The sequence below is a fragment of the Podarcis tiliguerta genome (assembly GCF_965153285.1).
Source record: "Podarcis tiliguerta genome assembly, chromosome: 13".
Taxonomy (NCBI): Eukaryota; Metazoa; Chordata; class Lepidosauria; order Squamata; family Lacertidae; genus Podarcis; species Podarcis tiliguerta.
Genome location: NC_139546.1, coordinates 27,986,806 through 28,009,555, shown reverse-complemented (window position 1 = coordinate 28,009,555; position 22,750 = coordinate 27,986,806). Strand labels below are relative to the sequence as shown.

At 41.2% G+C, this 22,750-nt stretch overlaps 4 protein-coding genes across 4 annotated transcripts; 1 reads left to right on the top strand and 3 right to left on the bottom strand.

The window, feature by feature from the left end:
* Positions 1 to 2,817: 2,817 nt before the first annotated feature.
* Positions 2,818 to 5,483, bottom strand: LOC310662673 (olfactory receptor 10A7-like; the record flags this gene model as incomplete). Its single annotated transcript, XM_083409618.1, has 2 exons — positions 5,368 to 5,483; positions 2,818 to 3,783 (listed from the first exon to the last, which is right to left on the bottom strand). Exons 1-2 carry the CDS (start codon positions 5,386 to 5,388, stop codon positions 2,818 to 2,820), a joined length of 987 nt encoding a protein of 328 aa, XP_083265744.1. The 5' UTR covers positions 5,389 to 5,483.
* Positions 5,484 to 8,493: 3,010 nt separating this feature from the next.
* Positions 8,494 to 12,413, bottom strand: LOC310662672 (olfactory receptor 10A3-like; the record flags this gene model as incomplete). The annotated part of the gene is given in 3 exon segments (XM_083409617.1): positions 8,494 to 9,435; positions 9,438 to 9,461; positions 12,336 to 12,413. Coding segments are annotated over 3 exon segments (1,044 nt in total).
* A 921-nt stretch (positions 12,414 to 13,334) lies between these two features.
* On the bottom strand, positions 13,335 to 14,291 carry LOC310662671 (olfactory receptor 10A3-like; the record flags this gene model as incomplete). Its single annotated transcript, XM_083409616.1, has 1 exon — positions 13,335 to 14,291. One exon carries the CDS (start codon positions 14,289 to 14,291, stop codon positions 13,335 to 13,337), a length of 957 nt encoding a protein of 318 aa, XP_083265742.1.
* A 6,253-nt stretch (positions 14,292 to 20,544) lies between these two features.
* On the top strand, positions 20,545 to 21,507 carry LOC310663359 (olfactory receptor 5B21-like; the record flags this gene model as incomplete). Its single annotated transcript, XM_083411170.1, has 1 exon — positions 20,545 to 21,507. The coding sequence occupies one exon, from the start codon at positions 20,545 to 20,547 to the stop codon at positions 21,505 to 21,507; it is 963 nt and encodes a 320-aa protein (XP_083267296.1).
* Between the last annotated feature and the right edge of the window lie 1,243 nt (positions 21,508 to 22,750).

The window sequence follows — 22,750 nt, the reverse complement described above, 5'->3', positions numbered from 1 at the left end:
CTGCCAACAAATTTCCCTTTGTAGGCTTCCAATCCAAGAAGCCCAAAATACACCATCAACTCAGTGTTGTGAATGGTCCATTCAGTTTGGGGAAATATTAGAAATCAAAGTGACTATGAAACAAAATGCTGCAGTGCTGTTTTCATATATAGTTGGATGGTTGGTTGGAATGCTGCACCCCTCCAAGTTATTTCATTTCCATCTCGCTCCCCCATGGTGTCCTATTTCTGGACTACTAACCATCCTTGGGGGTTTTGTTTTTTGGTCTGTTTAAGGTCTTCTCATTCAGGGTCTCCACTCCCTTCCTACAGTGTTGTTTTGTATTTCTGCAAATCTTCAGACTTTTACAAGCCTGCTGATCCCCCCCCTCCTGCATAAGTGAAACCAGGTTGACTAAATAAGGACCTGAACTCAGAAATCACTATATTGTGGTCAACAGCTACAACAGCTAGAATAATAATGTATAAATCTATGATACAGTCATTGTAAGGAAAACTGCAAAGTTCTGGTTTAGTTATCTAATTGGGATTAGTGTGGAGGTACAGAAAAACTGTTAGAAATAAATAGACAGAATATTTCCTCACTTTATCTCTAATTTGTTTATGGATATTTTTTAATTCCATGTTTTTAAGTGAACCAAGCTGATTGGCACTTTTTGGACTAATGAACAGTTAGAACTCAGTTATTTGTCAGTTTTCACAATTCTCTGAATTTTGTGATACACATCTTGGCTCAAAATGCATACAATCTAAAATTAAAATATGTACAAAATATGTCTTTTAGGATACAGTGTGTTCAGAAATGCATTTTTTATGGGAAATACTTTAAAATGTGAAAAATTTTATGCAGTTGACAACTGCACATTGATATGGAAACAGGATGGAATGGATGCATGACGGAACACATGCAAAACTAATGTGGAGAGGAAATAGTTTGATTCTTCCATCTATATGTATATAACATTGAAATTCAGAGTCATCTAATTAAATTGATTAACAGTACATTCGTGGCAGACAAAAAAAAAAAAAAGCTCCACTGCAGTAAACAAATTATTAATTCATGGAATATATGCTGATGGCCACTTACTTAGGTGGCTTTAAAAAGACATCAAGCAAATTCTTATAGAACAAGGAAGGGGAACCTCTTTCAGCCTGGTCACATTTTGTCCACATGTCACATACAAATGGCAAAAGTAGGAAGGACAGCAGATGTGTCTTTTTTCTTTATACAACTGGTTTTACTCTAAGCTATGTACAGCCTAGCGAGAGATGGTATGGCTTGAAGCAAGGCTAAGGGCTAGGTGGAAATCTCTAGAAGGCTGCATTTAGCCTCCAGGCTTGAGGTTCCCCTACTGAGATAGTAGTTAGTCAGGGAAAGTGTAAGAGAAGTATCCACATATGAAACTTTTTTTTTTTTTTTACCTTAATGTTGAATTTATATCATGACAGAAGGATTTATTCTGTAACTCAAGGCTGCATTGTATTCTTCTGTTCTCTATAGAAACACTCATGACTTGGTTGATCTTGCTCGAAATTAATCTTCATTGATTCAGTGTAACTTACTTCCAGGACTGCAGTCATTATCTCTCATATCACCACAGTATATGAGCCCAATAATACTGTATATAAATTGATTCTGATATAGTCCTTAACATTCCTTCCCCCTTCTGTCTTCCCACACTATTCTGCAGAGTTTTGCTTTGGTAGCTGTGATGTCTATGTAGTGTCACAATATGTTGAATGTCTCCATTGGGTGGTTATTTATGAACCACACAGAAAAAGAATATCCCTTGACTATTCTGTTAATAGGTATATCAGTCTACAGAGGATAATATTTTCAGAAGGAAATTTTGCATTATCTGACACAGAGATACATGTGTAATATATGTGATACTCTAAAACACTGTAGAAACAAATGGGGACTCAACAGCTGTAAACAAAAGAAAAGAAAAAGAAAAGAAAAACCATAAAGAGCTGTTTAGGAAAAAATGGAATATTTTATCCCCCCCCCCCCCCCCCGTTTCCATTATATAATTATTCTCAGCTGATGTGATCTCCTTCGGTAGTTTTCAGTGGTTTGAGACAGGGCCCTTTGGATGCTTGCTTAATTTAAATAATGCATCTAACCATGAAGAAAGGCTTCAGTTCATTGGTCTGCCCACCTATATTGAGTTAAGAGAACAGCTAATGTGGAATTTACAGTGAAACTGAGGATTCTGTCCTCATGGATCTGGTGTTACTTTTGGCATCAAAGCTAGCCTGGTGTCTTATTTATCAGTTTTGTTTGATACGTGAGCTAGAATCCTTTTTTTAAAGAGGGGAGCATGCACCTACTTAAGTAACCTCTGGCTCCAAGTGGATGCTGTGGCCCACCTCTTAGGTGGCGTGAAATGTGGGAACATATACAACTAATTGTATGCAGCCACACAGGATACCAAATGATTCTAAGAACAGTTCAAGGTGCCCGTTTTTGAACTACAAAATCACCTTTGACCTGCAGTGAAGAGACTATCTCACCCTGGAGCACTCTGTCTATATTAAACTATGAAGATAATGAAGAGAAATATTAACCCTTCGGCCACTTCCCCATAAATAAATCCATCAATAAAAGAGCAAATAAGGTTTTCATTTTAGTCATAAATTTTAATAGATGATTGCAGTTGGGGGAAGACAAGCAGGAAATAAATGTGTCTGCATGTTGCAGAAATCAATTGCAGGGATATCAAATATGAAAAAGTGGAAACATCTATCCAACAGATACAATTTATTCACACCATAATTGATTCTCCAGTTCCATTACAACTTAAAACATGGTGTTCTAAAAAGTTGAATAGGCTGTGAACTTCCTAATAACTCTTTGTAATGCCTCCTTCACCTCTTTGTTTCTCAAGCTGTATATCAAGGGATTGACCATGGGAGTTAGGACAGTATAGAAGAGAGAAAATATTTTCTTCGTGTATCTGAGTTTCCTTGATCCTGGGAGCATATAAACTAGCATCAGCGTTCCATAAAAGAGAGCCACCACCGTGAGGTGAGATGAGCAGGTGGAGAAGGCCTTTTGTCTTCCAGTGGTAGATGGGATTTTGAGGATTGTAGCAATGATGTAAGCATAGGAGGCCATTGTGAGAACAAAGGGTGGCAGGGTGAAAATGCAAACAAATATGAAGGCAGACAATTCTACTAAGTATGTGTCAGTGCAAGAAATCTGTTTTATGTCTGGTATGACATCACAGAAGTAATGATCAATGATGTTGGGGCCACAGAAGGATAACTGTGATACCCTTACAGTTATGCCTGTGCCAACCACGAGTCCACTTACCCAAGATCCAGCTGCCAACTGCAGGCACAGCCTACTGTTCATGAGAGTGGCATAATGTAATGGTCTGCACACTGCTAAGTACCTGTCATAAGACATCACAGACAAGAGGTAGCATTCAGAACCTCCCAAGCAAGAAAATATAAAAAATTGTGTGAAGCAGGCTTTTATAGATATAGTTCTTTCACCGGTCAGAAGTACAGTCAACATCTTGGGCAGAATTGTTGAGCTGTAGCAGGATTCAAGAAAGGAGAGGTTCCCTAGGAAGAAGTACATGGGAGTGTGGAGATGTTGGGCAGCCATAACCAAAAAAACAATGAGGAGATTCCCAGCCATGGTGGCCAAGTAGATCATTAAGAAGAGCATGAAGAGAACAACCTGCAGGTTGAGGAGATCTCCAAATCCCAAGAGTATGAATTCAGAAACAGTTGTTTGATTTTGTCCCTCTCTGCTTGCCACGGGCTGCATCTGGAGAAAAGAGAATGCACCACTTACAACTGCAAGTTGGTGTGTTGTCTTGCAAATCAACATTTTAAACCAGAGGAAACTCTCCACAACACTGTTCACTCATCCTTTTAGTGGAAGTGGTTTGCACTTCCTCGCCTCATTTTGGGCAAAGGAAGATGGGAACACATGGAGCTAGCCTCCTGACACTCTGGAAACTTGACCAATAGGGAAGGCCAGGATGAATGCCTTTAAAATGCCTGACACCACATAGCTTATTTCAGGCCACCACAGCATCCCTCCCAGCTAGCCTTTCATATGCAGCCACCTTTCTTAGGGTTGAGTAGAAAATGTCTGGCTGTTCTCCGGCTGGCTTTGAGTTAATCTCTACTTTTCTGCATAATGAGTATGACAAATTTGTGTTTTGACATTGATTGTGTTAATTTCTTGTTTGCAACATAGAGATAGTGTGAGGGATGCATACATTGCATAAATTTAAAGTACACATAGACCCATGGAAACATCTGGAGAGACTTATTGGACTAGATACTTTAATATACATCATGAATTTGTTCTTATTATTTCTGACTTTAAGTTGCTGTTGTACCATTTCCTAAGAAATGACAGGCCAACTGCTATAGTTGCTTACTGCATTTTAAATTATGTTTATTGCATGTGGTGAAAAAAATATGATATTTTTGAAGCACAAACACTCAAAGAAATCCTCAGAACACAGCTACAATTCCCAGCACCCTTGACAAGCAGTTTCCAGTTTTTGTGTTTTGAGGGGGTGATGGGCTCTAAATGAATGCAGTCTTAGACTTTAACCGAGGAGCCAAGATAAAGTCTATAGGTAACAAAAGTGGTTGAAAACAATGATAATTAATTATGCATTCTATTGGTTTTTAATGGAAAGTAGAAAGAAAATTAAGGCCATAATCCACACCCACTTACCTGAGACTAAGGCCCATATACTTTAGAGTTAACATGGTTAGAATTGCAGCTTTATTGCATGCAGGTGGCATCTAGCCACAAAAACTTACACAAAATCAACAAACACTTTAGAAAAAAGCAAAGCTATGAGGCGCCTTTCAGAACACTGGGAATTACACATCAATGTCTTTCTAAACAATGCACATTGCAAAGTAATTTTTTAATCTATTTACATATAATGTGTTCATGTAATCTCCCCCCTACAAAAAGCATTCATAGCAAAAAGAAAATCCACTTAATATCAACTTTTCAGTTGAGTCCTCTAACTTATTTAGTTATAAGATCTTACAGGTGTACGGCATGATGACCATCCTAGAAAACAGCCATTGCATTCTGGGATTGCACAAAATTTTTGAATCACTTACTATATGTCCTCTCTGTATCCCTCTATTAGAAACCTTCTTACCCTGCTGCTTCTTTCAAATAGTCCTGCCTTGTTTCTTGCACATTCATCAGTCCATAATGAGATGATCTCTATAGAATTATTATTTATAATCTACCCAGCAAGGTAGAAAAAGTCCCTTGGCAGTTCTGATAACAAGTGATATTAATGCATGGATAAAGCAAAGGAACAAAAGGAATCAAGAGTTTCAGAGAAGAGTAAACCCATGTTACCTCGACAACAGAAACCTCCATGATTCTCGTTAGTGGCACCCAGGGGTGGAGGAAGGGGGGTGCAGTGGAGGTGGGCCGCCCTGGGTGTCACCACTGAGAGGGGTGACAAAATGCCGGGCGGCACTCACTGCGAGGCCTGCAGCACGCCTGAGCCACGTGTCTCTCCTGGGAGTGACTCGGTGGCTTGGGTGCCAGCAGGCTCTGTGCATACAGTCTACCCAGTGCCTCCCTCCCTAGCTGTAGGGTGGCTGAGTGGGAGGAGGCAGGCAGACTCCTCGGAGGCCCCGTGGAGCATCCTGCCCCAGCTCACCTGCCCTGTGGGTGGCTGGCTCTGCCCCTGGGCACACACGCTGCCCCAGGCACCCGATCTGCTTGCTCCACTGCTGGTGGCACCCTTCCCCTTCAGATGTCAAGGAAATAACTACATAACTTGTAGAAGTCATACAAGGGCAGCCCTGTATTGGGAAGTTTTTAATGTCTGATGTTTTACACTATGTATTATATATACTGTAAGCCACCCAGAGTGGCTGGGGAAACCCAGCCAGAAGGGTGGAGTATAAATAATGATGATGATTATGATGATGTCACAAAGACAAGTTTGAAAGGGATGGTTATAATTCAGTTCTTGTTTGTGTATTTCAATTAATTCTGCCCATTTATTAATTATACTCATATATCTTTACTCTTTTCAATGAAATCCACTTAAATACCCAAGGTTAATGCTGACAATTTGATATACTGTATATTGGATTAAAAGTACATTTCATTTTCCTTCTGAGCGTGGACAAAAATATCTTATAGCACAGTAGACAATACTATTAAAATACTTGTTCTGCAGCTTTAAAATGCCCTGTCAAAAGAAAGGAACTTGGTGACATATTTCTGCCACACATGTTAAAATTGACATATGGGGCGGGGTGGGGATTTTTGCACCCACTGCATTCAATGTAGCTTCTGAACAAAAGCCCAACAAGTATAATGTGTTTGTGCATTGGTCCATTTGCACAGCTGGGCACTTGTCACACTTATGGAGCCTAAATCTAATGAATATAGGTTGTTCCAGAAATTATGCTGAACGCATGTGTCAGGGGTTCAGGAGCAGAGGCACAGGATAGGGAGGAAATGGAGAGCGAGGGGGAGGAGTCCGAAGGAAATGTCAGCGATGACAGCGGTCCGAGGTCTCTGAGTCTTTCCAGTGAATCGGAGGATTCACAAAAAGGGGCTCCCATGGTCAGGGCAAGGGGAGTGCCCAGGGGGGCACTTCAGGAAGAAGGGGCTAGAGGGGACTCAGAGAGCAGCAGTTGGAAATCCGGACCAGCGTCCACACCAGAGTGTAGTAGGGGGGAGGAGTCCCAGGCATCGGGATCAGGCGGCGCGCTACCAGCGGGAGAACATGAGGCAGGATTGACCACGCCTCCGTCGGGGAGCGAGGAAACGGTCAAGAGGAAGGTTAAAAGCTGCGCGCGCGCGCCAAGTTCAAATGTACAGGAGAGCAGCACAGTTGGCAGCCCGGATAGGGAGCCGGGTCCTAAAGCCCGTCGAAGAGAGAGGGAGGAGTCAGGGGGGTCTACGTCTGCATCGGAAGAGTCCAGGAAAGAAGGGACCCAGGGGGGTAGCAGGACCCAGAGGAGAAAGGAGAGAAGGAAGAGGTGGAGTAAAGTTAGAGTCTTAAACTGGTGTATAGGGGGCGGAGATTCAGATGGAGCTTCGCCGGTCTAAACCCTAGACGTAGAGCTGGGGCGCTGCGGCTTGAAAATGGAAACTGTACTTCAATAAAGACTTTTGTACATTACTACCGGCTAGCGTTGGTCCTCTGTGAGCTGGGACCAGGAGCCAGCTCTGACAGCATGTGATGGAATAAATGATAATGGGTGATTAACCATTACATGTAGTCATCATAACATTTGGAAAGGGCCATTAGACGATAGCAAAATAACCATCGTTTCACAAGACTAATTGTTTTTAGTCTGGAGCTTGGAACTGAGTGTTGTTGAATCTTTGCTGTTGAATCTCACGATAAAGAAAGGCTTCAGTTCATTGGCCTGCCCACCTATATAGAGTTAAGAGAAAAGCTAATGTGGTATTAAAAGTGAGAAACTAATGAAAGTTGATACTGCTTCTTAGAGTTGCTAGAAAATACAGAATACATACAGAAAACACCAGGACTTAGACAGACACTTTTTATTACAGAACACACACACACACAAACCTTTCCTCTTCAAAACCTCAAAGTTGGAAACATGACTATCTCAGGTATATTAATTGTCATGTGTCTACTTTGTTCATAAGAAGAGCCTGTGAGATCATGCCAGCGGTCCATCTAGCACATCTAATCAGATGCCTGTGGGAAACCCACAAGCAGACCCAAGTACAACAGCTCTCACCCCTCCTGCAGTTTCCAGCAGCTGGTGTTCAGAAGCATAATGTCTCCTGCCATGGAGATAGAGCATAGACATTGAAAGCCTTGTCCTCCATGAATTTGTTCAGTCCTCTTCTATAGCCATCCAAGCTGATAACCATCGCTGCCTCCTGCAGGAATGAGTTCCATAGTTTAACTAGGGGTTGACTAAAGAAGCACTGTATTTTATCTATCCTAAGTCTTCCAACATTCAACTTTATTGGATGGCAATGAGTTCTAGTGTTACGAGTGGGGGATAAAAAACAAATTATCTATCCACTTTCTCCATGTTATGCATAATTTTATAAATGTCGATCATGTCACCTCTTACCTTTTATCAAAACTAAACACTCCCAAATGCTTCAACAATTCTTAATAGGGGAGTTGATCCAGCCCCTTGATCATTTTGCTTGCCCATTTTTCTGAACCGTTTCCAACTCTACAATACCTTTTGCAAGGCGAGGCCACCAGAACTATGCATCATATTCCAAATGCAGTCACACTTTTGATTTGTGTAAAGGCATTATGATTCTGGCAGTTTTATTTTAAATCCTTTCTCCTAAGAATCCCTAGCCATTATATATCCATTTCCTAAGCAAAAATCCATTCGATAAAGGAATACATTATGTGTAAAACAATTGGGAAAGAGCAAGAAATAATTCTCATTATTGTCTCATAATTTAATTTAGTGAGCATATGCGTGAAGTGTGCATGTGTGTGTGTCAGTGTCACACTGTAATGTAGAATAGAACCTTCCTGAAGCCCATTTTCAGGGACTTCTTCACTTCCACGTTTCTCAGGCTGTATATGAGGGGATTGATCATGGGGGTGAAGACTGTGTAGAAGAGAGAGAAGACTTTCTTCATATGTATTAAATCCTTTGACCGAGGGAGCATATAGACAAGCATCAGACTTCCATAATACAAGGCAACCACTGTGAGGTGAGAGGAACAGGTGGAGAAGGCCTTTGTCCTTCCAGTGGTGGATGGGATTCTGAGGATTGTGGCTATGATGGAAATATAGGAGGTTAGGGTGAGGAGGAAGGGAGGTAGGGTGAAAATACAGGTAAATATGAAACCTGATAGCTCAAATAAATGAGTGTCACTACAAGAAATATGCCGTATGCTAGAGCTAACATCACAAAAATAATCATCAATTTCCTTGGGACCACAAAAGGATAACCATGAGAGTGATAAGGTTAAGCTTGTGCTAACCAAAACTCCACTCGCCCAAGACACAACGGATAACTGGAGGCTCACTCTGCCATTCATTAGAGTAGCATAGTGGAGTGGCTTACAAATTGCCAAGTACCTGTCATAAGACATCATAGCAAGAAGGTAGCATTCAGCACCACCCAGGCAAGAGAAGACAAAAAACTGCAAGAAGCAGGCTTGGACAGATATACTTTCCCCCCCAGTCAGCATGCATGACAACATTTTAGGCAGGATGGTTGAGCTGCTGCAAGATTCCAAGAAGGAGAGGTTCCCTAGGAAGAAGTACATGGGGGTGTGAAGATGTCGATCAGTCACAACCAGCGCAACAATGAGGAGGTTCCCAGCCATGGTCACCACATAACACAATAAGAAGAGCAGGAAGAGAAGAATTTGTAGTTTAAGTTGATCTCCAAATCCCAAGAGTATGAATTCAGAAATAGTTGTTTGATTTTCCCATACTTTCTTTGCCATGTGTGCTGCATCTGGAGAAAATAGCACAGAGAGTAAACTTCACTGTTTTAAAGTGAACTTAAAAGAGTTTCACATTTAAGTAACTTGCCTATATAATGAATAGGTTTTTTATTTGACCATTTCTATAGTCAGACATTATTACTACTACTACTACTACTACTATTACTATTATGTCTTATTCACACATCTCATTCACACTTCACACAGCTAATGTTGCTTAGAAGAGAAAAATACACAAAACACACTGCAGTCCCATTGGTAAAGAAAAAAAGGTTCCTTACTTACAATAACTGCATATTCACAAGGGTGGTTTTGGATTCACAAGGATGGCTGCATATTTTGCTTAGATCTATCTGTAATGGGATCTATTGAGGCCGGGAGGCTGGTGCCGCAGCAATTTAGGCTGCTAAACACGCCCCCTCGCAGGCACCTGGTTGGGTGCCTGCCCGTGGGCGTGGGCGCCAGCCAGGTGAGTGGGAGGCAGGGGGCTAACGCCCCCTGCTTGAGGCGGAGTCCGGCTCCCGACCACAACCACTCCCCTCTCTTGCAGGAGGAGAGTCTTAATGGGATCTATTTTGCTTTATCTTATCAAAGTAAAGTTTTCCACTTTTTAAAAAAGTGCTATTTTATATCAATCTGCAAAAAGGCTTTGAAATACGTGTTCCTGCTTCATCTCCCTCCCCCCTCCAGCATTTAGAGTTTCCTCTAACAGAAATTTTCCTACCTCTCTCTGACCCATCAAAAGAGTTCTGTTTTTGTTTTACGGATGCCAAGGCCTACATTAATCCACAATAAGGTGACTATATAGAATTGTTTATACTGCATTCTGCATCATGAAGTTGAAAGTGTCCCCAGACATTTATGATAATGAGCCTTTTACTTGTGGGTAGAAGAAATGCACTTAAAGAAGCAAGTTTTTCCAAGGGGAGTAGAGCCCTTTTCCCTCAACCACTTCCTTTGGGATATGAGTACATAGGGGAGACACAAGGACAATTATTATTGTTGTTGTTGAAAAAGATTGTTCCACTTAATTTCAGGTTCCATATCTGATTTCTCTTTATCATGCATATAACTTGTTCTCACGGGAGGCAGGGATAAGACCACCAGCTTGGATGGCTGAAAAGAGGATTAGACAAATTCAAGGAGGAAAAGGCTATTGAGGCTACCAGACATGATGGCTATGCCTCACCACCACAGCTGGAGACAGGAATGCTTCTGAATATCAGTTGCTGGAACCTGCAGGAGGGGAGAGTGTTCTTGTGACTGTGTCCTCATTGCATGTTTCAGTAGCAAACAGAGCTGTGCACAGCCCCCCAGTCTAACACTGGACCACAGAATGTGTTGACCCAGCAAGAGCCAAACCAGGGACCACCAGCCCAACCCCAGATATGTCCCTGGAGACAACTATGGTGTGGCTAATGCTTAGTGAGGGTTTTAAAGCCCTAATTACACATACAGTCTAGAGATGCAACATATCCTTCATCTATCCCAGCGGAGAGCAGGGCCTGGCTGCAGGGAAGGCTTTTGCAAAGCAGCACCCACAGCATGAAACACCCCCTGCTCTTGCTCAGGAGAGGAAGTAGTGTTTCTTGTCCCTCCTTCAGTCTTTTCAAGTGTGGCTTTCCAATAGCCTTCCCCTGATTTACCTTGAGAAACAAAACCCTGAAGTCCACAGAACTGAATCCTCCACTCAACAGCTGTGGAGAAAACTGCTGCAGGCTTCCTCCCAGACACCCTGACAACCCAGGACAGTCTTGATCTGATTCAACCCTAGTCCAGATTCACACCCCCCCCCCCAAAAAAAAATTGCCCAATTTGGTCAGGATGCAGACTTCAGCCAAATGTAGTGCACAGCTGTAGTAATAAGGATTAGGGTTCTTTTTAGGCCTAAAGTGGTTCTTTCCTATTGTTATAGGATAGTAAATACAGGAAGAAGGGAGAGGGTGACATGATGCATAATTCAGAAAGTGTTCCATTGCTGGTGAATTTCCACAGAGTCTCTCCATGCTCTTGGGTGTTTGTTTTTTGCAGGTGTATTGGCAACATGACATTGATTCAATATTAGTGTGGTATTCGTGGATTTACAATGGGCTGTACACATGTCATTTTTCTTTATTAGTCATTCTTCCCCAATGCTAGTGTATTATTGATGTTCTGGAGGGGCACTTTTGCACTATAATGCAACCAAAGGGGTCAAAAATAAATAATCCCCGCCCTGGAACACACATGCTATGAAAAGTTACAGGATTTCTTCAGAAGGCTATGGGACATAAATGGATTCGAAACAAGGCATTTATATCTAGCCCAAACCAGTGTTGAATATAACTGAAGATTTGAGTATTACATATAACTGCCCCAATGTAATCATGAGCAGAAAACAACATGAATGCACAAATAAAAGGATGTCTAAATGCAGAGTAGTCAGTGAAGAGAGATATATCTCTGAAGTTAGTGTTGTGTACAGAGATGGACAAATACCAAATTACGAAATGGATGTATTGAAATAGAGAAAGAAAGAAGATAGGTTAACGACACCACTTCGGGTTTCAATGGTGAGGTCAGGTTTCACATCAAAGTTCACAGGCTTGCACTTTGATATATTCAATATTAAACTGCAAATAAGTGCATTTCTCTGAAATCATCAGTCAGACAGGGTTAGGGATGTAATTTGTATTATTCTCCAGGTTTGTTAACTTTTTTTCTAGGGAGTCCTAGAAAGAAAGGGAGTCCATCTCACTTTACATCCATTTCTATTTCATAAACAAATAGCCCTTGTGCTGTGGCATGCTTCACTTTTGGATGATTTTATAATTGCTTCTGCAGTGTTTTGTTTGTGCAGAATGTCTGCCTGATAAACACTTTCTCTCCCCCCCCCCCCAACCTACAGGGTGAGCGTGTGTAAGAGAGAGGGCGGGAGATGGAGGGAAAGAAACTAAGGTGTCTTCTGCTGTCATAATCGCCATGCTGGTTATGCCACCGACTATTGCTTCATGTATCTACTTCTTGGGAGGGTATGCAGAGAAAAATAAGCCCAGATGGAACCAGGACTCAAGGTTCTGGGGTCTGGGGTCAGGATAATCACAGCACAATTCATTCAGAGATTAAACTCAACTGCATTTTTAAAAAACAAAACAGGACAATCAATTGATTCTTAATGGGGTAACTTTTGTTGCAATCCTAAGGCAAGGCTGTTAAGAAGAACACACACACACTGCATATATTTTTTTTCAAATTATTTGGAAAATAAGAGCAGGATATAAAAAAAACCATGTTGTTGCATTAAGGCATTCACTTTGTGGTACATATGTTACTACAGAAATGACACGAATGGCAAACTAGGAAATCTAATCCTTACTGCATTATGTGCACTTACTGTCACTGCTGCAAACATCACATGTCCCAGATTTTGTTTGTATAGGAGAGTGAAAGAGTGTCAAAGGTCAGATACCAGATACAGATGTACAGAACTGTATTAAAGTGGTACTTTATAGGCATATCATTGTATACAGGTCAGACATCTTAGGCACGTTAGTAGAATGACATCAGGATTCCTAAGAAGTATACAAGAGTCAGGGACAGACCTTGGTCTTTCAAATTTCAGTGGCACTCTGTGCAAGGCCAAAATCTGGCACCCCACCTCTTACCTTCCATTCTGCTCAATTGACTACGTCATAGTTGCAATGCCTGTCTCACTGTCCTAAATCTTCCTCTGTGAGAGTCCGTGTTCTTCTTCCATAAAATGGCAAACTTCTAAGCAAAAATATGCTCTGAAAGGGGCTCAAAACCCCAGAGACATATAGGAAGGAACAATAAATATTTCAGTATATTTATGAGTACTGTAAATTGTCAGGCCATTTAATCTACTGTGCAGATTTATATTAATATCATGGTGTGATGTAGATTATAAACCCTCTGAAACCCTTTTTCATTGCCTCTTTCACTTCTGTGTTTCTCAGGCTATATATGAGGGGATTGATCATGGGGGTCAAGACAGTATAGAAGAGAGAGAAGACTTTCTTCATGTGTTTTAAGTCTTTTGACCGAGGGAGCATATAGACAAGCATCAGAGTTCCATAATACAAGGCAACCACTGTGAGGTGAGAGGAACAGGTGGAGAAGGCCTTTTGTCTCCCAGTTGTGGATGGGATTCTGAGGATGGTGGCTATGATGAAACCATAGGATGATATGGTGAGGAGAAAAGGAGGTAATGTGAACACACAAGTAAATACAAAGGCTGATAGTTCAAAGAAAGTTGTGTCACTACAAGAAATATACCTTACATTAGAGCTAACATCACAAAAATAATCATCAATCTCATTGGGGCCACAGAAAGATAGCCATGACGCTGATGAAGTTAAAATTGTGCCAACAAAAAATCCACTAGCCCAAGACACAACGGATAATTGGAAGCTCACTTTGCCATTCATAAGAACAACATAATCGAGTGGTTTACAAATGGCTAAGTACCTGTCATAAGACATCATGGCTAGGAGGTAGCATTCAGTTCCAGCCAGAGAAGAAAAGATGAAAAATTGCAAAAAACAGACTTTTATAGATATACTTCCCCCCCCAGCCAGGATGCTTGACAACATTTTAGGCAGGATTGTTGAACTATAGCAACATTCCAAGAAGGAAAGGTTTCCCAGGAAGAAGTACATGGGAGTGTGAAGATGTCGATCTGTCACAACCAACACAACAATGAGAAGGTTCCCAGCCATGGTCACCACGTAGATCACCAAGAACGGCAGGAAAAGAAGAACTTGTAGTTTAGGTAGATCCCCAAATCCCAAGAGTATGAATTCAAAAACTCTTGTTTGATTTTGCCATACTTTCTTTGCCATGTATGCTGAATCTGGGGAGATGGAAGGACAAAAGAATACAGTTCATGTCTTCATTGTTTCAAAGAAAAAAGGAAAGAAAGAGACTCACATTCACCCAAACTACCTGCACGATAAGTAGAATTCTTATATGAAGAATTCCTAATTTAACCATTTTAATGGTTTCTGTGAATGTTTCTTGCAAAATGTTAAAGAAGTATACTTAAGAAAGTTGGCTTCAGATTTTCAACAAGATGTTTCACTTAGTGATGGAGAACTGTTGTTTGACTATAATTTTCATTATCCCTAATCCTTGGCCATGATGGCTGGAGCAGAAAGGAGATGCTGTTCTACAACATTCTGGCACCAACAGGATTGTAAACCCAATGGGAGAAATGAGAAATAAGAAAGAAGCATGCTTGAAGAAATCCAGAGGGTTACTTGAGTACAAATAGGTATTAAAAAAAAAAAACTCTTGAAGAATTTTCTTCCAAAAACACAAAACAGCTTGCTAGGTACGGAACACAATCTATAGCTATGAAATGTACAGCAGCAGTTTGAAAAGAAAAATGGAACATGGATAGGGGTGGATAGTGGAATTCCCTGCTTAGAGAGAATGTTTAGATGGAATTGTGAACAGGGGCATTTGCTTTAGGAGGAAGCATGAACCACAACATTTTTTTTGCAAGTCATATAAGATAATATTTCTTTTTCTTTTTTTAAAAAAATAATTTTTATTAAATTTCCATTTAACAAACCAGTCATATCACATTAATTCCAAATTATACCAATACACAATAAATTCCAAATATTTAGCCAAATTTTAAATTTTTGTTGGGGGTACCCATGCTTCGAGTTCAGAAAGGGTCCAATCATCTCATATTTCTGCTGCTTTGATGTTCACAAGTCCCATCTTCCCATCTCTTTGTTGTTATCCTTTTTCTTCTTAATAACCTCCGAGTATTCATATAAGATAATATTTCTAAGTGGTAGATCACATGCTGAATAATATATGTGTTTAAAATTAGGGTGTCCCCTCCCCTGAATCCATCTATAATGGGATCTATCTTTATTTTTTGATCTTATCAAAAACATGTTGCTAGTTTTATCTAGAAATAACTATTTCATTTTCACATTTTGAAGCATGCTCCCATTTTTTTCTCCCCCCCCCCCAGCCTTTAGAGTTTCTTTTAACAAAGATTACCTCTCTTTTCCTCTTCGAAAGAATTCTGTTTCATGGATACCAAGGTCTGCATTAGTCCAAAATAAGGTGACTATTTATATATAATTGTTTATATCCTGCATCATGAAGTTGAAAGTGTCCCCAGACATTTATGATAATGATCCTTTTATATATGGGGAAAGGAAAGGCACTTAAGGAAGCAAGATTTTCCAGGGGGAGTACAGCACTTTCCCCTCAACTACAATAACTACCTTTGGACTAAAGCAAATAGAATGTCCCTATTTTCATGCGGAATATTGGAGCAGTCTTATTACTACCTGATGCTGCTTCCCACTCCCAGGATGTCTCTCCCCTCTCAACTCCTGTTGACAGAAGAGAGTGATATATTAGCATGAGGGTGGTAAAGAGAATTGCCCCTGCTCCTTGTGGGTCATCACCCCCATGCAAGATCTTCCTCCATTTCTCTCCCATCTATATATTTAATTAGAGTTTTAAACCCTTAATTAAACATGAGCCCCACTCCCAAACTTATTCAGGAATGGATACTGAGGGGGAGGGGTGATGGTCCTCAGGTTGACCCACGGTGGGTACGGTTGCCATATTTCAAGAAGTGAAAATCCAGACACAATTGTAATTGTTGAGCTTTTTCTATATATCTATCTCTATCATCTCTCTCTCTCTCTCTCTCTCTCTCTCTCTCTCTCATTCTCAAAGTGACTGAGCCACTATTTTTGGAAAATCCAATCAATTCCACCACTGAAATCACAGTAATTTCAGTAATGGCACCCTAACAGTGGGACAACCTGATGCCTCCTAGACTGGAGCTAAGGGTGCTGCGCACAGTCCTAGTCTTTACATAATAATGTCATCATTGTTTCCTTTCATAGTGGCTCTTAAAGCAGATATGCTTCATCCCTTCAAGGACTCTGTGGGGTTGGGATGAAGCCTCCATCTGCCTGAATCTTAACTATGTCCATACCATCAACTGTCCCAGAAAAACCAGAACATACCAATTTTTTTTTTTTTGTGCAAAAGTGCAGTGACCATTTTGCCCACAGAGATCTCACCCCACAAAAATATTTTTTTGGGGGTTGCGGTTTCACGTGGGTCACTTCACTTGCCCAGGAGCACTGCCCAGAAGACACACAGCCCAGTTTCTGGCCTGGACATGTTGGAGGATATGCATGTCTACTAATGAGGTTTACTCCTAGGTAAGCCTTTCAGCATACTGTGCCACTCTTCAGTACAGTGCATAACTATTGTGTGGGCCTCCTCCCATTGTGTGACATCACATACAGGCTGCCTGGCCCCCACCCAATGTTGGGCGGAACCCAGAGCGCCTGCTTCTATTCACCATATGGGAACAGTGATCTTTTCCTCACTGTCCATGAGCAATTGGGAAATGTGGGCGTAACTCCTGGGAATTGGTGGGCTGCATGTGGCTGGTGGGTCATGAATTCCCTTCCCCTGCCCTAAAGGATTATAAAAGATTTCTCACTTCCTTTAAATTTTGAGATGAATTTGTCAGTCTAGCAGAATTTGAAATAGATGTTAGTTCTGTGAACTACAAATAGGACAAAGGTTTCAACTGCCCTCATACAAACACAATCACTTGTTGCTCCCAACCCTTCCCAATGAGACTTGGAGAGATGGAGTCAGTGAGTAATATGCATATACAAAGACTTCTAAGTCCTATATGGCATACAGGACTCAGGGCTCATCCACATCTCCATTTGCCCCACCACTGAACTGGAACAAATGGCAAATGTGGATTGCTGTTTGTTCCGATTTAGCGCTAAGGAGTAGGTTTTCAGGGAGAAAGTGGCAGGGCAAAGGCAAAACTAATTGGACCAATGTCTAGAAAGCATAGGACAATTGGGAAAGGATAGGAAAGAAAGGATAGGAAAGAAAGGATAGGAAAGAAAGGATAGGAAAGAAAGGCTGCTTTTTGAAGTCTGGTTCAGCTTGCAGGAATACATAACTGAATCTTCCTAGTAAATACCAAGATTAGTGCTCTGATCTTTTCTGCAACTCTTACAATCAGAATGTTAACTCCTCTTTCAAGTAATGTATGAGATAGGAGATGTACCAGGCTTACAAATAGTTCATAAGTTACTTATTAAACTTATGTCAGCTACACTAATGCCACGATCCATAGAAATGAACCATGTAAGAAGTCCAGACTAGCAGCCATCATTACAAACCACCCCACTCCCCACAATACACATGCACCTTTGCATGTCATGAATATTAAAGAAAAAAATGTTCCATCAGCAGCTCAGAAAATGCTGTTTAGCACTCTCTTATTCCACCAGGGAGGTGAGACTTAACCCATCCATCAAGTATCCTCAAGTAGCTTTTCCTCATGTGTAGAGGAAAAGACAGAAGGGTAAAGGATCCATCTTACACCTGTTGCCACTAGTTCCCTAAATAACACAACTGCGAACAAAAAATGAAAAACCAAACAGTATTCATCTTTCTTGGATTTGGAGACCTCTGGGAATGGCACATCCACCTCTCCCTACATTTTCAACATGACCGGGAAACTTTCTGGGAATGAGAACTCACTATTCAATGTACGTTTGCAGCCATCAGCCTATGCTGCTTGAAGATATGGGGTGACAGAGAGAGATCCATACAGTCCTGCAATCCTAGAGAGAGCAACCACTTTTGGCTCTGACTCCATCCACCTTCAGCTCTGGCTTCCCATACCATCAGCTGTGTTGTGTCCTATTGAGTTTCCCCCTGCATTAGTGACCATTCATAGTGAAAAGGTTTCCCACAATGGCTATATCCTCTTTCTTCCTTATTCTTTTCCCCACACTCGCTTTCTTCCTTGCACTTGAAATGCTGCTATTGTTAGGAATGTGGCTCACCAGAGCACAGGGGAGGAGTCAGACTCAGAAGTTGAGCTAAGTGAGAGAAAGAAAGACTCTGCAGATGAGAGCTGTCTGACAGAGCCGAGAAGGGGCAGTTTGACCCCCCCTTCCCCAAGAAGACACTGTTAGCTATCATGAAGTGGGAGAGTTGGGAGGCAGCCAGAGCGTTGCTAGGCAATCAGCAGATAAGCAGAGGACTGAGACTGTGTCAGATGAAAGTTGTGAGGGGCAAGGCCAGCCTCTCAGCCCCCGTTCTAGGAGACTGGATAAGATCAGATGACAACGGAAGGGCAAGAGGAGAAGGGCAGAAATTTGGCTTTCTTCCTGCTATGGAAATGGCTGAGTTCAGACTGACCAACTATCATCAATACGAGCAGGCGAGAAGCTGTGCTCTAGATGTGTTGTTTTTGTAAATAAACGTGCATAAAACTGCCAGAGAGTCATTACTTCTTATTGGGGCTTGCTTGTCTGCCTGAGATCATTACAGCTACAATATGATAGAAGTGACAGTTCTAGGTACACTGGAAATAGCAATCCTTGGAGACTAGTTTCTCACCAACTTTCTCTCAGCAGTATTCTACCCACTGCAGTATTAAAAGACCCTTTACTGATCTGCTAAAAGAAAAGATTGTTTCTCATGAGAGGACAAGTAATTAATCCAGATGGGAATTAGTGCAACAATAAGTGAAGCAATGGGAAGTTAGCTGAGGATAAGAACAGTACCAGGACAACAGAAGTCCATAACATCATATTTGGTTGAATGAGGTGACATCAGAGATGTGTATGGGAAAGGAAGACAGTTGGCATTGCTTGCTCACTCCCTTTTAGTGAAGGAATAAAAATACATCAGCAGTAGACCTGTTTAAGGTAAAGGTTTTCCTATTTCAGTGAATGTTTTATATAATGACCCAGAGCAGAGAAGAAAGGCATGTCTTGCCTGGATAATGGAGCTTCAGATTTTCAAATTGTAAGGTGCATCAGATATCCAAATAGCTGAGGTCCACCTCCAAGGGTCTTCTGGTGGTTCCTTCACTATGGGAAGTGAAGTTACAGGGAACCAGGCAGAGGGTCTTCTCGGCAGTGGTGCCCTCCCTGTGGAATGTCCTCCTATCAGATGTCAAGGAGATACAGAACTACACAACTTTAGAGACATTTGAAGGCAGCCCTGCATTCGGAGGTTTTTAATATTCGATGTTGTATTGTGTTTTTGTGTTTTGCTGAAAGCCACCCAGAGTGGCTGGAGAAACCCAGCCAGATAGGTGGGGTATAAATAAATTATTAGCAGTGCTAGTATTAGTATTAGTATTTTAGTATTATTACGGTTGGATCCAGAGATGTTTCCCCAGACTGATTAAGCTTCTCAGGATTCAACCCATATTAAAGGGGGCTACCAAGACGGAGGCATCTTATGCATGATATATAGCTTTAATACAGATGGTATAGAATATAGGAAGGAAAGAGTGAAAGCCAGGCAATAACATCACCTGCAGAGGCCCATAAACCTCTGGGCAATGGGAATAACGTGTGTAGGAGAAAAAGACAGAGAGAGACCAGCCAGAGAGAGACCAGCCATTAGTTCCTAAACATATTTAATTTAATTTATGGCATCTTCCACAGACATAAAGGGTTTCATTTGCTTTTGTTTGTTGGTTTCTTTGTGGGAGAGGAAGAATAAAAATGTCATCCTATCAATGCTTTCTGATCTACAGCATGCATGTGACTGCAAAACTAAAGGCCTTTTCAGAGACCTGGCATAGTACAGTAGATTTTTGTCTGTCTGTGTTCACCATGATGTCAATCATTTCTATGTCTGCTGTAGGTAAACACTGCAGGAATGCTGCAGAAACTGCGGCTTGGGTGAAATATATTCAGAGCACAATCACACTTACTCTAATGAGTCCATCAAATATTAATTATATAAAATTCTTAGACCATCAACAACACTGTGATGATGTGGAGCAATACATCTAAACTATCTGAAAATGATAGTTCATAACTTCACTCTGTATTTGAAATGAATGAAATGGGGGCAAAGAATTGATTGGATCCTGACTTGGTTCAACTAAGGGCCTACTGAAATCACTGGAACAACTTAGACAAGGCTCACCTTTAGTCCCATTTATTTCAGTGGCAACTAAGTGCAACTACTTTAAGCATATAGATTTGCAATTATTTTTGAATTCTCTTTGCACATACTGTTTCCCTAGGTAATATTATGAGAGATATGGAAATGAAAAACCAAACAGAGGTTGCAGAATTTATTCTTCTCGGATTCGGAGATCTCCAGGATCTGCAGATTCCCCTCTTCCTGTTCTTCCTTTTAATCTACATTGTGACCATGGCTGGAAACATTCTCATCATTGTACTGGTTGTAGCTGATCGACGTCTTCACACCCCCATGTATTTCTTCTTAGGGAACTTGTCATGCCTAGAGGTTTGCTATAGTTCAACCATCCTGCCCAGGATGCTGGCCAGTCTCCTTTCTGGCAATAAAATCATTCCTTTTAAGGGTTGCATCATACAATATTTCTTCTTTGGTGGCTTGGCTGGCACTGAATGCTATCTTCTCTCTGCAATGTCTTATGACCGTTACTTAGCAATATGCAAACCCTTGCAATATGCAGCACTTATGAATAGCACGGTCTGTCGACATCTGGCTTGTGGATCTTGGTTCAATGGCTTTCTTGCCAGTGCCATAGTAACATTGTTTATGTCACAATTAACTTTCTGTGGCCCCAACATACTCAACCATTTCTTCTGTGACTCTTATACTATTCTAAAACTCTCCTGCAGTAATGCACAACTTATTTTTACACTAATCTTCCTTCTGTGTTCTGCGTTCACTCTTCCTCCTTTTCTTCTAACATTGACTTCTTATATCTGCATCATTTCTAAAATTGTGAGAATTTCATCTGTTGCAGGAAGACAAAAGACCTTCTCGACATGTTCTTCTCACCTCACTGTTGTGACCATTTTTTATGGGACACTCATAATTGTGTACATGATGCCAGAAACCAATGACCTGGTAGACCTGAACAAAGTCTTTTCTATGGGTTACACTATTCTTACACCTTTGGTGAACCCTCTCATCTACAGTCTCAGGAACCGAGAGGTCAAGGAGTCAATGAGAAGGGTTCTTCATAAGTGTTGGGTACAGCATGGGTTGAATAAAAACTGATTAAAAAGCAAACATACATTGGGTATTCTGTCCATTATTTTTGAAATGTTTTGTATGGATATGTTTAAGATAAATTTATGGTTCAAAATTAACTACCACCAGGAGTTCAGTTAGTGGTCTTTGGGAAACTAAATCTTAGCACTTTTGACTGCCCTCCCAGCTTTAAGATTTGAAACTGGGTTTTGGAACTCTTTTCAAAGAGGGACGAGAAAATAGTTTTGTTAATTCCAACTTATGATTCCAGGTAGGGCTTTTTCCCCCTCCAGCCAGAACTCACTGGGACTCAGTTCCAGCACCTCTCATGTGGGCACCATTGCCATTCTAAGAGAACAAAGGAGGTGTTCATAGTGAGTTCTGGCACCTCTTTTTCTAGAAAAATAGCACTGATTCCAGAAATATGAGGTGATTTGATCCTCTCTCCCTGTTAGCCCCCAAATCCCCCTTGCCTTCAGTTGTCATAACAGACAGAATTTCTGATTGTGAGGAGACTTCTAAGAAACTGGTGCAAGGCAGGCAGGTGTAAATTAAGTCAGCATAAACTTACAGATCCAAACCCAATAGGGCTGTTGCTGCTGCTCTGCTTGACAGAGGGAAAACTATTATTTAAGATTGTTTGCCAAGTAATGTGAATGAGCCAAATGGGCCTAAGATCCAGCCCAAATCCCCACTCTCTGGTCTCTCCCCCACCCCCACCCTTTGGGGGATTTACACCAGCATTGGCTCAGCCAGCTAAGTCCGAATGAGCAAGCAGAGTACCTGTGGCTGAGCCAGGGTTGGGAACTTAACCCTAGTTGAACCCCACTGAACCAGGAATCAGCTGGCTGATCCAGAGATCTGCTATCCCTCAGCTGCTCATCCTGGCAAACCTCACCATAGGATTCCCCCCATAGAAACTCACTTCAGTTAAGTGTTTATATGGCTTTTGAAGGCGAAGCTGTTTAAAAATGAAAAATGAGAAGGAACTGTCAATTTAGCAAGTACTCTGTAGTACTATTTGCTGTGGAAGGCAGAAACTAAGCCATAGGTGATGGTTTTGCTGCCATCCTGTGGTCCATCATGAGATAGTTACCTATTGAATTGTACCAAAAATCAGGGTTCCTTTGCATTGTTTTCTCATCAGTTCAGCAACAGATTGTGTGGATTAGAATCTTTGTTTGCATTAACCACTAGCCATTGCAATAAGATAAAATATAATGGGGATAGAGCTAAATAGTTAGCGATAAAAAATACATTCTTGAGGTTT